Source organism: Ambystoma mexicanum, chromosome 1p (genome assembly GCF_040938575.1).
Source record: "Ambystoma mexicanum isolate Mex_15411 chromosome 1p, UKY_AmexF1_1, whole genome shotgun sequence".
Lineage (NCBI taxonomy): Eukaryota > Metazoa > Chordata > Amphibia > Caudata > Ambystomatidae > Ambystoma > Ambystoma mexicanum.
The window spans coordinates 814,602,942-814,617,431 of NC_090921.1; the positions used below are offsets into that span (position 1 = coordinate 814,602,942).

A 14,490-nucleotide genomic window follows, 5' to 3' on the forward strand; every position below is an offset into this window, starting at 1 on the left:
AAGATGGCGTGGCACTGATGGCGTACGAGCAGTATATTCATGAGCAGTACTTGAAGCATGGGGGAGATTCATGGAGCAATTATGATAAGGGTTTTAGACTCAAAATGCAGGTATGGCCAGCAATGACCTGGGACGAAGTGGATGTGGGTGGGCGCATAGACACAAAAATGGTCCCAGCCATGCCAGTGGATGCGAAAGATCAAAGACAAGCGAAAGATCAGCCCAGGGCAGGGGGTCCTACTCAAAGGGGAGGGGGTCCTTTCGTGGGAACTCCTCTTGGAACAACCGTTCCAACTACCAAGGGGAGTTGCCGGAATGTTGGTTGTTTGCAGAAGGGAGGTGCTCCTATGGAAATGCATGCAGGTTCAAGCACTCAAAGGCCGCGAGCGCAGGGAGGCACAGCTCCTCCAGCCGAGAGGGTAAGGCAAGGGGCAGCGCAAAAAGCAAGGATAAAAACAAGCATGATTAAAACACAGCTGCCAACGCCAATACGTTTACAGGCCATGATTCCTTTTCTGAATGCATATTGTGACAAGGGTGATGCAAAATTGTTATGGTAAGGTTTCAGGTGGGGTTTTAGGATTCCTTTCCACGGGCAAATAGGACCAAGGGAGGCGTGTAATTTGAAATCTGCGTTAGCAATGCCTGAGGTCTTGACACAGAAAGTGGGAAAAGAGGTGCAGTTGGGGAGGGTGGCTGGCCCCTTCCGCACACCTCCACTGGAAAACCTGGTAGTGTCCCCGTTGGGCCTGGTAACTAAAAAGGAGATGGGGCAGTACAGATTGATACAGCATCTATCTTTTCCTGAGGGGGAGTCAGTTAATGATGGCATTTCTGGAGAAGAATGCCGGGTTCATTACGCAGCGTTTGAAGATGCGGTGGAGTTGGTAAAATCTGTGGGGGTGGGGGCCCTCATGGGGAAGGCCGACATAGAGTCGGCTTTCCGCTTGCTGCCAATTCACAAGGACAGCCATCATTTGCTGGGGTTCAAGGTGTTACAGGAGTACTTCTACGACAAATGTTTACCGATGGGGTGTGCAATTTCATGTGCGTATTTTGAGAGGTTCAGCAGGTTCCTTGAATTTTCAGTAAGGCAAAGAACCAAGGTCAGGGGGATGCTCCATTACCTCGATGATTTCATGTTTATTGGGGGAAAAGGGACGCAGGATTTCAAGGATCTCATGGCGGTATTCCAAGAGTTGATGGAAGAGTTTGGGGTTCCGCTGGCTAAGGATAAAACTGTGGGTCCGGTCACGACACTGGTATTTTTGGGGATTGAAATTGACTCAGTGGCAGGGGTGTGCATGCTTCCGGGAGACAAAGTACAGAAGTTGAAGGAAGTAATTGCTGGGTTGTTGGGCAAGGAGAAAGCCACTTTGAATGAGCTTCAGTCCCTAGCTGGCAGCCTGAATTTTGCGGGCAAAGTGATCCCGGCAGGTAAAGCGTTCGCTAGAAGCATAGAGTTGAAAACAGTGGGCTTGAAGCATGCGGGCCAGCATGTGCGCCTGGGAAAGGAGGTTAAGAAGGATCTGGAAATGTGAAATAACTTTTTGGACCGTTTTAACAGGGTGTTGGTGTGGAAAGAAACCCTGGGGAAAGGGAATGGCCCAAAGCTGGTTACCGATTCGTCAGGGGCTCTAGGTTTTGGTGCCATCCTGGGCAAGAGGTGGTGCGGGCAGGCGTGGCCGGCTGAATGGCGGGCCGAGGGGATATTCAGGGACATTACGGTTCTGGAGTTGTTCCCGATAGTGGTGGCATTCAAGCTCTGGCCAGAACAAATGCAAGACAAAAAGGTGCTGGTTTGGTCGGACAACCTAGCAGTAGTGCAGATTATCAACCAAGGAACAAGCAAGAACGGTAGGGCGTTGGGGCTACTCAGGGAGCTTACAAAGTGCTTGCTGCAGCTGAATGCAGAGGTCAGGGTACGACATATACCCGGAGTTAAGAATGTGGCCGCTGACTCTCTTTCTCGTTTACAGTGGGGAAAGTTCCGGGAAAATCACCCAGAGGCGAGCACAAGGATGACCCCCTTCCAGACACAATGGTGGGGATTGGTTGGGGAGATCTGAGCTCACTGATCGACACGGCTCTCGCACCAGGCACTATGCGAAGATACAAAGTGTGCTGGGAACGATTTGTGGCCTTTCAAAACAACATCCTGTCCGAGAGCGAGAAGGAAAGGCCAGTGCGTACCTTTGTGGGATGGTGTTGGCACCAAGGAAGGTCCAGGGCTTGGGTGGCTTACCACCTGGCAGCGATTGCGCATTTCTATAAATTGGGGGCAGGCCCGACCCCACTAAAGAGCATTACATTGTTATGGCAATGAGGGGTTGGGCCAAACAGGTGACAGTGAAACCCGACGAGAGGCGGCCCACAGATGTGGGGAAGTTGCACGAATTGATCAGGAGCTTGGGGTGGTGTGCAGGGATGATTATGAAAAAGCATTGTTCGCAGCAGCCTTCTCACTGGCATTTTTTGGGGCTTTAAGGGTAAGCGAGTTGGTGCCAGCCAACAAGAAGGGTAAAGGCTTGAGTTTCCTTAGGAGCTGTGACATAGGGGTACAAGGGGAGCGGTTATACATATTTCTGAGGAGATCCAAGACCGATCAGACAGGGAAAGGCAGAAGCATTACGTTAGGGGGTACCCAGGACAGTCCGGTTTGTCCAGTGGGATGCATAAGCAAGTATTTGAGTCGGAGGATTCACACGGGGGACGAGGCCCCTTTTCTGGTACATAACGATGGGTCAGCGTTAAGCCTGTTTCAGTTTAAAAAGCTGTTGGACAGGACACTGGTAGAGGCGGGGTTCTCAATTGGGGTTTATGGGACACATTCCTTCAGGATAGGGGCAGCTACGTCTGCGGCAGGGATGGGCCTGGGAGCAGAGGCAATCAAACAGATTGGGGGCTGGAGGTCCAGTTGTTTTAAACGGTATGTCAGGCCTGAAAAAATGTAAGACTAACGGTTCCTCCCTCCTATCTCCTCGCAGTAGCATCGAAGAAGGGAAGGCGACGGTCTGCCTGGGTGGTGGGCCATTCGTTTGCGTCAAGGGCCAGGGCAAGCTGGATAGCCAAGCAGGAGGTGTTGACCGCCGGGGAATACCGGGTGCAGTGGCACGGAGTGCCGGGTATGAAATGGGCACAGCTACAGGGGCACATACGCAGTCTCCTGAGGGAGCATCGGAGGCCCGATGTGTTGGTGGTGCACCTCGGCGGCAACAATTTGGCTGGTCTGGGGAAGGGGATCTTGCTCAGGGAAATGATGTCTTCATTACAGGAGCTATCGGCGGAAATGGGGGACACAGAGATCGTGTGGTCGGAAATCATCTCGAGGCACGAATGGAGGGGCGCTGGGAGTCAGGCAGCCGTGGAGAATTCAAGGAGGAAGTTGAATTGGGCCATGGCTAAGTTTTGCAAAGGGAGAGGCTTTCAGCATATCAGACATGGTTTGATCAATCTGAAAAATAGGGAGTACTACTTGAAGGACGGAGTGCATTTGTCGGAGCAAGGAATGGATTTGTTTTTCTGGAATATCTGCACAAAATTACTAGAGTTATAAGCTAGGAAAGGAGGGAGCCACGGTGGGCAGTAACCCACCTTTGGCGTGGCGGGTTGTGGCAACCTATGATAAGACAAAGACTCCGAATGAGCCATTGCTAAACTGGAAGGGGCTTCGCCCATTCTAGACAGTGCCTCCTGGGAGCCTAAATGGCGGGGGTGTCTGGCGGTAGCAATTGGGGCTCAACTTCCCCCCAACAAACGGCGCTCCCCCAGTCCACAAAGACCTGCAGGGGCAGGCGGTTTCTCAGACTCAAAGGCCTTGGGGGAGTTGTGCCTGCAATCAACATGGAGGTAAAGGGGGAAGCAGGACGAGGAGCAGTCGCCACACCTTTTGGAACTAATTTTTAATACCTGTTTGCAGTGGTTATGTATATGTAAAAAATAAATCTGCAGCCTTGTTATGCCAAACCAAAGGAAATGTCTCATGCAGCACCTTACTGGAGGGGAAACGAAAGGGGGTGACAAAATGAGTAATGTTGGATACAAACGGCATAGCTAATGGACAAACGCCCAGGTTATGAAGCCACTGGAGGGAGATTTCGGCCGAGAAATTGGGAGAAATGAATTTTCCCATAGGAATGCATTTGGGTTAGAATTATTTTAGGTGGGGTGGAAAGTGAAAATTATCACAAATGTTCATTGGAAAATCGGGAGTCAACCGCCTACATCGTGCGGGGGGGGGGGCAGGGGCTGGCATGTTTGCCAGAATGCAAAGTAAAAGACTGTATACCATTTCCGTAATGGGGCATGTATGTAGGTGGCGGGTAAACCACTGAAAATTGAGGAGCGAATAGCAGGCAGCAACCACGTTCCTCTCTGTCTCGTAATGCATAGCGCATGTCGCACTATTGGGCACCTAATGGACTTGGCAGCAACGCCCTTTTCGGTGCAGGTGATCTGGTGGGCAGGGACAATACTACCCTCGGTAATCCCAAATCAATGTTGACATGTCATAACTCTTTTGTCATCCCAATCGGAGAACACGCCACTCTGAGGTCAATTACAAGGCTATAATGACATGATCAAGCTTTACTTTAATCTCCCTACTGACTCACTGTTGAGTAATCTTGCCTTCCTCCCGCCCCACGAATTCAATAAAGAACCTCCAATTCCTTATTTCACTTAAGGCGCCACAAATCCGAAGAGGCAGGTCGGGAACAACGTTTCAATGGGTTGTCAGCATAAGAAATAGCAGAGGGGGACCGGCCACATTCAAATCTTCCAAATGAAGCTTGTTAAACGACACGAATGTTATGCCTGATCTTAACATGGCCACAGCCCGGGTCTGTACCACCAGCCTCTGCGTAGCCAGACACACGTAATTTTGCTCTGATGTCTTTAATCAACCTTTCAGTTCGTCATAGGTGCTCACGCTGAAAACACCCGGCAAGGAAACAAAGCTTGCCGCTCGTCAGTTCCGGCGGCGAGCAGTTGCGCCGGCTCGTCAGTTCCGGGGCGGGATCAATCCTGGGGGCGGGTTGGGGGTGGGGGGCGGTGTGTGTTTGTTTCCTGTTGGATGCTGCTTGGGGAGCGCAGGTTCAGTCACACACAGGGCAAGGCCCTACATTGGAGTTCTGGCAAGTGTGGATCTGCTACTTTCTACGTGCTTGGATATCGCGCCTGCAGCCAGGAGACAAAAGCCAGGAAACCTTGGAAACCCAGGACATGAAAAAGCCCCCCCTAGTACTGAGTACGGGCTGAAGACACCATGCTGTCAAAAGGTAAGTCCTCACTCTTATTCGCGGCCCGCTACTCGCTGAGAACGCCCCCCAGAGCACAGTCTTTGCTAGATCCGTTAACCAGAGCAGGCCGTGCTGCCTGCCGCTCTTACAATTGCGCACACCTCTTCTTTCAGGTAGTATATGTCCCAGCAGACAGCTCGCTCTAAACATCGGCGGCGGGTACTGCGCTGTCAAAGTGCTTGTGATGCAACAGTCTAGGTACGAACTGCTTCTTTCAGCAGGGGTCCCAGGGAAGAGGTAACAATACTCCAGAGGATGTCACCCGTCCACCAATAGAATCTACTCTAAAGTTTCCTATAACGAGCTACATTCCTTCCAATGTGATACCTCGCTATTTGCCTGCAGTATTAACCATGTCACAACCCAAGCAGGCCAACTCGAAGAAGAGAAAACTCTCGTTCGCTCTTGAGATCCCAGCCATAGATCGATATGCCACCCGCACAAGGAATGCATACTCGCCCCCCCCCCCCAGCAGATTCGCTTTTGATGATTAGCCTCCAACATCTAGAGCAGTTCAACACGCAGGATGAAGCTCTCTTAGACACACAACCCCCGCTCCTTCTCTCGGAACAGGCCACACATCCATAGACCTATCACACTTCACAGTTAAGGCAGCCCCCAGTCTCCCGAGGCTGGCTTATCAACCATGAAGAATCTCCACAGACCCAGACTGGTATTCCCAAAAGCACACAGTCGCTAGAACTCCCACTCGCACCTGAATGAGTACATAGCGCATAAACACGGGCCCTCGCACCCTTTACTTTAACATATCGTTTATAAAGTGCTGCACAGCTTGGTACATGGCATATGTAATAAATCCTTAATATGAACGTGTAGAATTGCGTGCGTGTACAATCGACACTCCTGTCCAATATCGTCAATCATTAACAGTGTACATGATGGCTTCGACTTATGAGCTATGACCTTGCTTTGAACGGGTCACCTGACCAAACTGTCACCTTTTATTGCATGCATCCATCAGTAGAACAGTGTTAAACGAGACAGGATTCAGGATCACGCTTTGTGTATACTTGTTAAATATACAGTGTATTGTTTCTAATGGCAATCGTTTAGATTACTGAGAAGTGGGGTTTCTGTCATGCTCCCAACTCCGCACATATGGCTTTTTTCAAAAATATATATTCTTCATTCAGTCCCATCCACAAGTGTTGAATATTTCTGTATTGTTTTTTTTTAAAGCACTATCGGCCCCTTATACCAACACAAGTACAATGTCAGTAGTGCAATCAGCTCGAGAGTTTTGTTTGTATATTAACTGAGGCTCAGAAAGTATGTGCGATCAAGAATATTGGCCACGACTTGACTGTGGGTAACCTAGGAAAACTCAGCAAGTATACCACATCAAAATATCGCTGGTTTGCTTTTGATAGTCTGCATGGCATTTTCATCAACTGTTCAACTTATTTTACATCTGTCACTTTATTGTGAAATGATGCTGCCATATTCCTTCGGGCACGTCGATAGTCCAATTCCGACTGTGCTCTTGTTCTATTATATATTATGTTATGAAGATCTACACTGATTAGTGGACCCTGTTTACAAGTTCGTGCAACCTATGCTTGAAAGATACTTTTACTGCATTTGTTCAGCAGCTTCCGTGTGCAACCCGTTAAGATGGGCGCACAATAGGGCAGATATTTAGAAACTGTTTTTGAGCAACATATATCCCGCCATGACTTGTAGAAGTAAGCGAGCATGGTGTATCATCCCATACTGGACACATTGGCTAATGCACACTTTCTGTCTAATAAGCCACACGGAATGCACCCACCTGACTTTGACTCTTTCTCAATGTTGTGATATTTGTCAGTAAAATCCATAGCTCACTTGCGTTGTGGATGGAACTGTTTGTATAAGAGAAGAGGTGGAAAGTTCGGCAATGATTGGGTTTTAGATTGGATGTTGACTCAAGGTTGAAAAAGCTCCATAATGAGAGACGTACGTGGCTCATCTAAGACACTGCTGATTTCTGTTAATGAGCGCCTCTTCATCTTTCCTAGTTTTGACTTGACAATGTATAACCCCTGCAGCCGTACATTTGCCTTTCCTGCCAATTATTCTTTGCGCATGCACCCCAATGCCTTAATCCTTATCCCCACAAATTGGCATGACACAGAATTTCAAATGGCAACCTTGGCCGCAGTTTTATTTCCATGACAACAGAATTATTTGTACACATTTGTGAACTTCATTCTGTCCGTGTGGCGCTTGCTTGCCGGATTTCCTTTGCTTCCCCCTATACTTGGTATAGTAGGCCCCCAACTCCCCCGACCCATTGTACCTGTTCCAATCCTGCCCGTGCAGGTGTCCGTGGGTGGGGAGAGCGCCGTTTGTTTTTGGGGGAAGCTGAGCCTTATTTGTCCCTACCAGACGCCCCCGCCGTTTAGGCCCCCAAGAGGCGCTGGTCCGGAAGAGCGAAGACCCATTCCGTTTCCTTCTGGCTCGTCCGGAGTCTATCATTTGTGCTTGGTTGCCCAAACACCGCCACGCCACTGAGTGGGTTCTCGCCCACTGTGGCTCCCCTTCTTCCTGTCTCCTTCTCCCCTTCCAGTAATTTGGTAGAGATGTCCCCGAAAAAGAGCTCCGTTTCGTTCGTGGACAAGTTTTCCACCGACCGATAGGAAGTACTCGGGTGTTTTCCCATCACTCAAGCCATGCCTATTCTGATGGAAACCCCTGCCCTTGTCGTTTTGCAACGGCCCCGCTCAGCTTCCTTCTTCCCTTCTCAACTGCTGCCTGGCTCTCTGCCCCCTTCCCTTGCGCCGGGGGAATCCCTTCCGACCCTCTAATTTCAGTTTCGCCCAACTGTGCTGCTATTTCCTGCAATGAGTTCGTAATGTCCCTCAGCCGGACACCTCTCCCCAGGCTGGTCAGGTCATTCCCTCCCAAGAGTATTACCAACCCTCCGGCTTCTGCCGCCTACTCAGCAATTTCCCTAGCTGCCCCTCTAGCTGAGCCAACTTCATCCCTGGCACCCCGTGCCACTCCCTCTTGACTCGCCGGCCGTCAGCGCCTCCTGCTGCTGAGTCCAGCTCGCCTTAGCCTTTGAGCTGCATGCGCGCCCCACTACCTACACGATACGTTTCCTCCTTCCTTGTGCTGCTGTGAAATGACAAAAGGAGGGAACGGCATGGTTAACTTATATTTTGCGTGCCTGATATATCGTTTGTAACATCCTGAAGACCATCTCCCCAACTTTTGATGTCTTCCGGCCATGCCTGCTCAGGGACGCTTCTGCCCCTACCACCTTTCCATCTTGCTCCACCTTAACCAGGGTGGGCCAGCTCTGGGACACCTCTGCCCCTGCCACCTTTCCAACTTGCTCCGCCTTAACCAGGGCGGGCCTGCTCTGGGACACTTCTGTCCCTCCCACCTTTCCCCCTTTGCTCCACCTTACCAAGGTGGGCCAGCTCTGGGACACCTCTGCCCCCGCCGCCTTTCCAACTCGCTCCGCCTTAACCAGGGCGTGCCTGCTCTGGGACATTTCTGCCCCTACCACCTTTCCTTCTTGCTCCACCTTAACCAGGGTGGGCCAGCTCTGGGACACCTCTGCCCCTGCCACCTTTCAACTTGCTCCGCCTTAACCAGGGCGGGCCTGCTCCGGGACCCTTCCGCCCCTACCATCTTTCCATCTTGTTCCACCTTAACCAGGGTGGGCCTGCTCCGGGACACTCCGGCCCCTGCCGCCAGCCTCCTTACCATCCTGCTCTGCTTTAACCAGGGAGGGCCTGCTCTGGGACACTTCTGCCCCTGCCCCCTCTCTCCGCCTTAGCCGTGGCTGTCCTGCTCCGGGACACTTCCCTGCCCCTGCCACCCTTCCGTCTTGCTCTGCCTTAACCAGGGTGGGCCTGTTCCGGGACCCTCCTGCCCCTGCCACCTTTCCACCTTGCTCCTCCTACTGCACCCGCAATAGGCTCCTCACCACTATTATTCAGCCAAAGCTTCCCAATCAATTTAACCTTGCTCTGCCTGCCCTTGCAGGAGTTCCCCTGTTAGGAGAGGGCCATTCCTGGCGGGTGAGGTTGAGCTGAATTCCTTATGCTTGATTTTCAACACCACCCTGCCTCCATTGCCCCTTTTCTTACTCTTATCCCTTCCTTTCCTTAAAGGAAGGCTCTACCTTTCCATATTCCTTATCGTGTTGGCCCCATTCCCCTGGCCCCTACCCCTCAACGGGTTGCCCGGGCTTTGTTCTTGATATAGTCAACTGATACTTAAAAATGGGAGGTTTCCCCTTCCCTTGACATGTCCGGCCCATTTCCCCCTTCTTAATCCTCTGCAGATGGGACCTTTCCCTTCCTTCAGCCGGCCAAAGCTCTCCCGTCATCGACCCAGCAGCCTGCCTGCCCACAGCTGACCCAGGTTGATGGGGTGCTGTTCCCGACCCCCACCATCTGACTTGTCCCCTCCAACAGGGTAATGTCCTTTGTGATCCATCCGTGTCCCATTCCAGTGGCCATGTTTTGCCACACCACCGGTCTCTCAGGATTGCGTCAAAACCCAGGGACACCGAGGAATAGGAAGCAGTTCGAGCCACTGCCTGCTCGCCCAGTCCTCCCTCCAGATTGCCCCCCCATTGGACTCCGCCAATAAGGTGTCCCACCTCCTGAGATCCTCCTTCACCTCCTTTCCCAACCGGACGTGCTGAGAGGGGTGTTGCACCCTACTGATTTCAGCTCCACACTTCCGGCCACGCCCTGCCCGATGGACGCCCTGTACCACCCTTTTCGCACGTTTGCGCTGCATGAGAAAAATGACCCAATAAAACCACATGCCATCCTGTATCCTACTTACTCTGAATGCGCCTCCCCTCGTATTCCTATAAGAATCTGATCACTAACCCCCCCAACGAGATTATGGATTCTTGCGCTCTACCCCTGAGCTCCAACCCCTGGTCAATGGCCTGCCGGTATTCTCTGTTGGGAACCTCCGCCCAAACATAGGCATACGAGTAGAGCCCTTGCATGTCGGCCCTTGGGTGCCATCTGAGACCCTTCTCTATAGTGCGACGCAGTGTTTGGTCTGTGCGCCAACCTTTTACCTTTTGCAGCCATTCATAGCAATGCCTCCCTCTATGCTTTCTGGAACAAACCCCATGTGCATGAACAACAAGGGAACCTCCGCCCAACCTAGGCATACGAGTAGAGCCCTTGCATGTCGGCTCTTGGGTGCCACCTGAGACCCTTCTCTACAGTGCGACGCAGTGTTTGGTCTGTGCGCCAACCTTTTACCTTTTGCCGCCATTCATAGCAATGCCTCCCTCTATGCTTTCTGGAACAAACCCCATGTGTATGAACGACAAATGTGTACAGTCAGTAATCCCTTTAACCAACCCTGAACCCAAGGTTGCTGCAGGGCCCACCACCCCTCGTTGCTCTGCGCCGTCCTGCTTCCAAAACTTGCACGCTGCCCGTGCTCTCAATTCCCCGCATAACCCTTCGGTTACCGTAAGATCCCCTCTTCCCTTGTGGGCTAATTTGGTTGCTGGCTTGAGCGCTCATAACTCAGCATGTTGGGGTTGGCCGTCCTATTCCGCGCGCCAACTTAACATTGACCACCACAATCCCAGAGTTCTCAGTTACTCCAGCGGCCCTATGCTGCAGTGGGATAGCGGACCCGCCCCTAGTCAAGCACAATTCACCCCCAATATATCTGCGCCATACTGCTCATGGTGCCAATTTTAACCCCTCCTCGAGGTGCACCCTACGCAATGGCCCAGCAATGCCATAGTGTTTCCGGCGCCCTTCAGTAATACCCCACCTATCATGACCGTGACATGCCATAACGCTCCTTGCGCCACCTCCATTACCAACCTCGTGGTGTTCCACCATATAACGGACAGAGTCCTGCAAATATGCTTACTGTCATTTCGAATTCATTTCCACGCGGCACCCGCAATTGCTTTTTGTTGCATCCCAGCTACCTCATGCGTCCTGTCCTACCCCTGATGGCGCACTCTCCCATTGGTCTTATGGTAACTTGACGCCCAAACCGTTGTGCCCCTTCGGTCTTACCTTTTAACCCAAACATGGGGGCACCCTCCCTTCCTGTACAAGGTATTCTCCTTCCCAGCATGTGTGCGCATCACTTCCAACTTACACCCTACTGCACCACCCGTTCGCATCGCGGCGAACCGTTCCAGCCCAATACAAAACATACTGTAACCCGGCGGCATTCTCCTGCCCCTACCCATGCCGCGTTGGCCCAAAACTCCTTATAATGCTACTGTTGTGCTATCCATACAGCGCCTTAAATAAAAGCGTTTTCCGAGCATAAATGTACATATCCCCTCCACGTCGCTGCCCATACGGCCCCCCCCCACCGTGCTGGGTGGGCCTTACTACCTCATGCCATCTTCCCCACAAGTGTCCCGTCCCTGCCGTGATTGTACCAACCAACCCCACGCCTGATTGAAACCGACAGAACTATGGTATGGTGCCAGGGAACTACTCTAGGACAATCCCAACCGCCTTCTCTGCACGTGGCAAGAGACGGGCCAAAATTGCGGTCTGGAGGAGACAATACTGCTGTGTTTATATAACGCTCCGACTCTGGGTATCCCGGTGCTGCTTATTATTACCCCCGTGCGTGGTGCTCATTTGTCAACCTTAAAAGGATGAAAGGCTGACTTTGGCCCTGCCGAGATTCGAACCTGCGTTAGCAGGATCTGCACAGATGCTAAAGCGCGCGCTCTACTCGCTGAGCCACTTGGCCGGTCTCATGATGGAGATATAATCTGCTGTTTATACCGCGGCCGCCTGAACTCGAACATCCCGCCAATCTTATCCTCACATTTAACTGCACTTGAATATAAAGCTTGCTAATACACCAGGCGCTTGGCGAAGGGAGACAGTGAACGATGCCCAAAAATCCTTTCATGCCTTTATAATCATGTACATCGCACGCATTTCCTGACCCACCTATTTGCGTTTCATGACCACCGTCGCCCCCACAGCTCCAACCGTGATGCAAAAATTACCCTTTAAGCCGCCAAAGGTTTACTTGCAACCTTTCCGTTTTGGGGAAACCAGGAATTTATTTACTTTACTTTTCTACGCGCGGACCCGAGGATCGAGCCTGTGTTGCTTTGTGTCCTTTTTGCTTTTACAGCGCGCACATTGCCGCCGAGCTATCCTCCCGGGATCAACCAGCACCGCCATAAAGGCGGCATCCCCCCGTCCTTGCACATTCGATTTGAACCCGCGACCCTCTGCACTGGAGTCGGACGCGCTACCGCTTGCGCCACGAGCTCCTTTGTGCAACACAAGGCGCACCCCCGTGCTCCAGCAGCTAACGTTATTAGCTCCTGCACCCGCCCTCACTTCGTCCTGATCCTGCCATACCCGCAGCCGCATCCCACTTTCGGCAGAGTGCCCCCTGCACTCTATTTGCCCAGCTCCTTACCCCACACTCCTTCATTACTGCCACAGCGATCCTGAAGCTCCTTCCTCACTGCCACGGCGATCCTCCTTCGCTGGAAACCGACATCACCGGAACCTTTCTCCTTCTGTAACGGGACACAGCAACACTTCCTCACCAACCATAACAACACGAACGACATAGGAACGAAATTTCTTCCATCTGCGAGGCGGCGACCGGGTCCCAGTGCAGGAGCGAGATGCCTGGCACCCCGGTCCCGCCTGCTTAAATCCTGATGTCCCCGCCCATTTTCTTTTGTTCTGCCCTTCGCGGGCTTTTGGGCCATTAGGCCTTTGGCGCCTTTCCGCCCCTCGCCTTTTGACCCCCCAGGGGATGGTTCCAGGTCCTGGCGGCATGACACCGCAGGGGTTAGCCTGCTGCCTCCTCCATTTTGAGCTGATTTTTCCGTCGTCAGCTCCATTTGTAGCAGTGGGAATGCAATGGGCTGGCATACCTCAACTAATACTTCTTCCCACAAGAACATTGGGGCCGATTAATGAAGTATCCCGTTTGCGAGGTTAAATTAGGCCAGCATCTGGTTGTGATTTTTACCCATGAAAACAGGATTCATACGAGTTAGACGTAATATAAGGCAGGTGGGGAAAAAGTATACTTTGCGCTCTATTCATAAACGAGATCGAGGTATACTTCGCTGGTTAAACTTGCACCAGTGTAGTCTTGGGTGGAAACGAGTTTATTTTCAATTAGAAAAAATATAAATTTCTCAAGTCACATTTTTAACTTTCTCATGTCTCACAAAGAACTTTAACAGTACATAGGGGTTTGCGTTTAGTAGTCCTTTTTAGTTTTGGTTATGTGACGGTAAAGCACAACCTATAAGCCAAACTATTGCAGTGGACTACAGGAGGGACACACATTGTGTGGGTGTTTGCTTCTTTACTCACCCATTGACTGCACAATGCCATGTTGATCTTCTGACTGTTCCACTGACTACTTGCCCCTCCCCAGCCAAAACACATTCTCGCGGGACCTCTTCGACCAAACGTTATCAAGCAGTAACATCAAACGTTGTGCTGTAAGTGCCTGCCGGTGTCATTTCAAAGCAGACGTCAGAGAGATAATAGTTTAATTGCAGCTATAAGTGTGTTACTGCTTTTATTGGAATGTCATAAACAAGTATCGCTTCAGCCAGTTGATAAATTGTCTCTGGAGGATCCCCCGGTTCCACGCTTAGAAACCTCTGGGTTATAAGCGCGTTATAAATAACCAATTATAATTTATGAAATAATTATAATATATAAACAGTATGTATGTACTTGCAAGAGCTTTGGCTTTTGCATTGGTATATGCATATTCCAGGCACTGGTATCATATGGCCACGTTATTCGCACCGTTACTCGCAGTTGTTAGCATTTTATGGCAAGTTAGTACCTCGGCGCCTGGCAAATGCTTATCCCATGGCTACATAAAAGCCAAAACTGCTTTGCCAATGCATGTTATTGAATGTCTTCTCATGTACACCTTTTTTGAATGTGCCCTCCGTTTCGGGCTCAGTGACAATGAGTGCAGAAAAAGATGTCATCATCTACATCTGTGCAATATCTTCCATTTACAAGTGAAAATTGCACGTAGCCCATGCTAGTGCAAGTTGGGGCTTTTTCCTGGCGTTGCATACCATAACTCGTAAAACGTTTAGTGAGCGACCTTTGTTTCCGCCCCTTTTTGTGAGTTGGTTCTGCCAGAGATCGTGCAGCCAAATTGACAGTCGCTGACCAGATGATCATGGGTC

At 51.1% G+C, this 14,490-nt stretch overlaps 1 protein-coding gene across 2 annotated transcripts in view; it reads left to right on the plus strand.

The window, feature by feature from the left end:
- Nucleotides 1-4,987: 4,987 nt before the first annotated feature.
- OTUD7B (OTU deubiquitinase 7B) overlaps nt 4,988-14,490 on the plus strand; it is a 932,635-nt gene continuing 923,132 nt past the window's right edge. The window contains exon 1 of one of the 2 annotated variants that reach the window (XM_069652344.1): nt 4,988-5,279. Coding sequence is in view for 1 of the 2 variants with exons in the window: in XM_069652353.1 (XP_069508454.1) it covers nt 5,267-5,279 (13 nt within the window). In the remaining variant the exon portion in view is untranslated. The remainder of the gene's footprint in view (nt 5,280-14,490) is intronic. The other variant, XM_069652353.1, reaches the window with a different exon arrangement.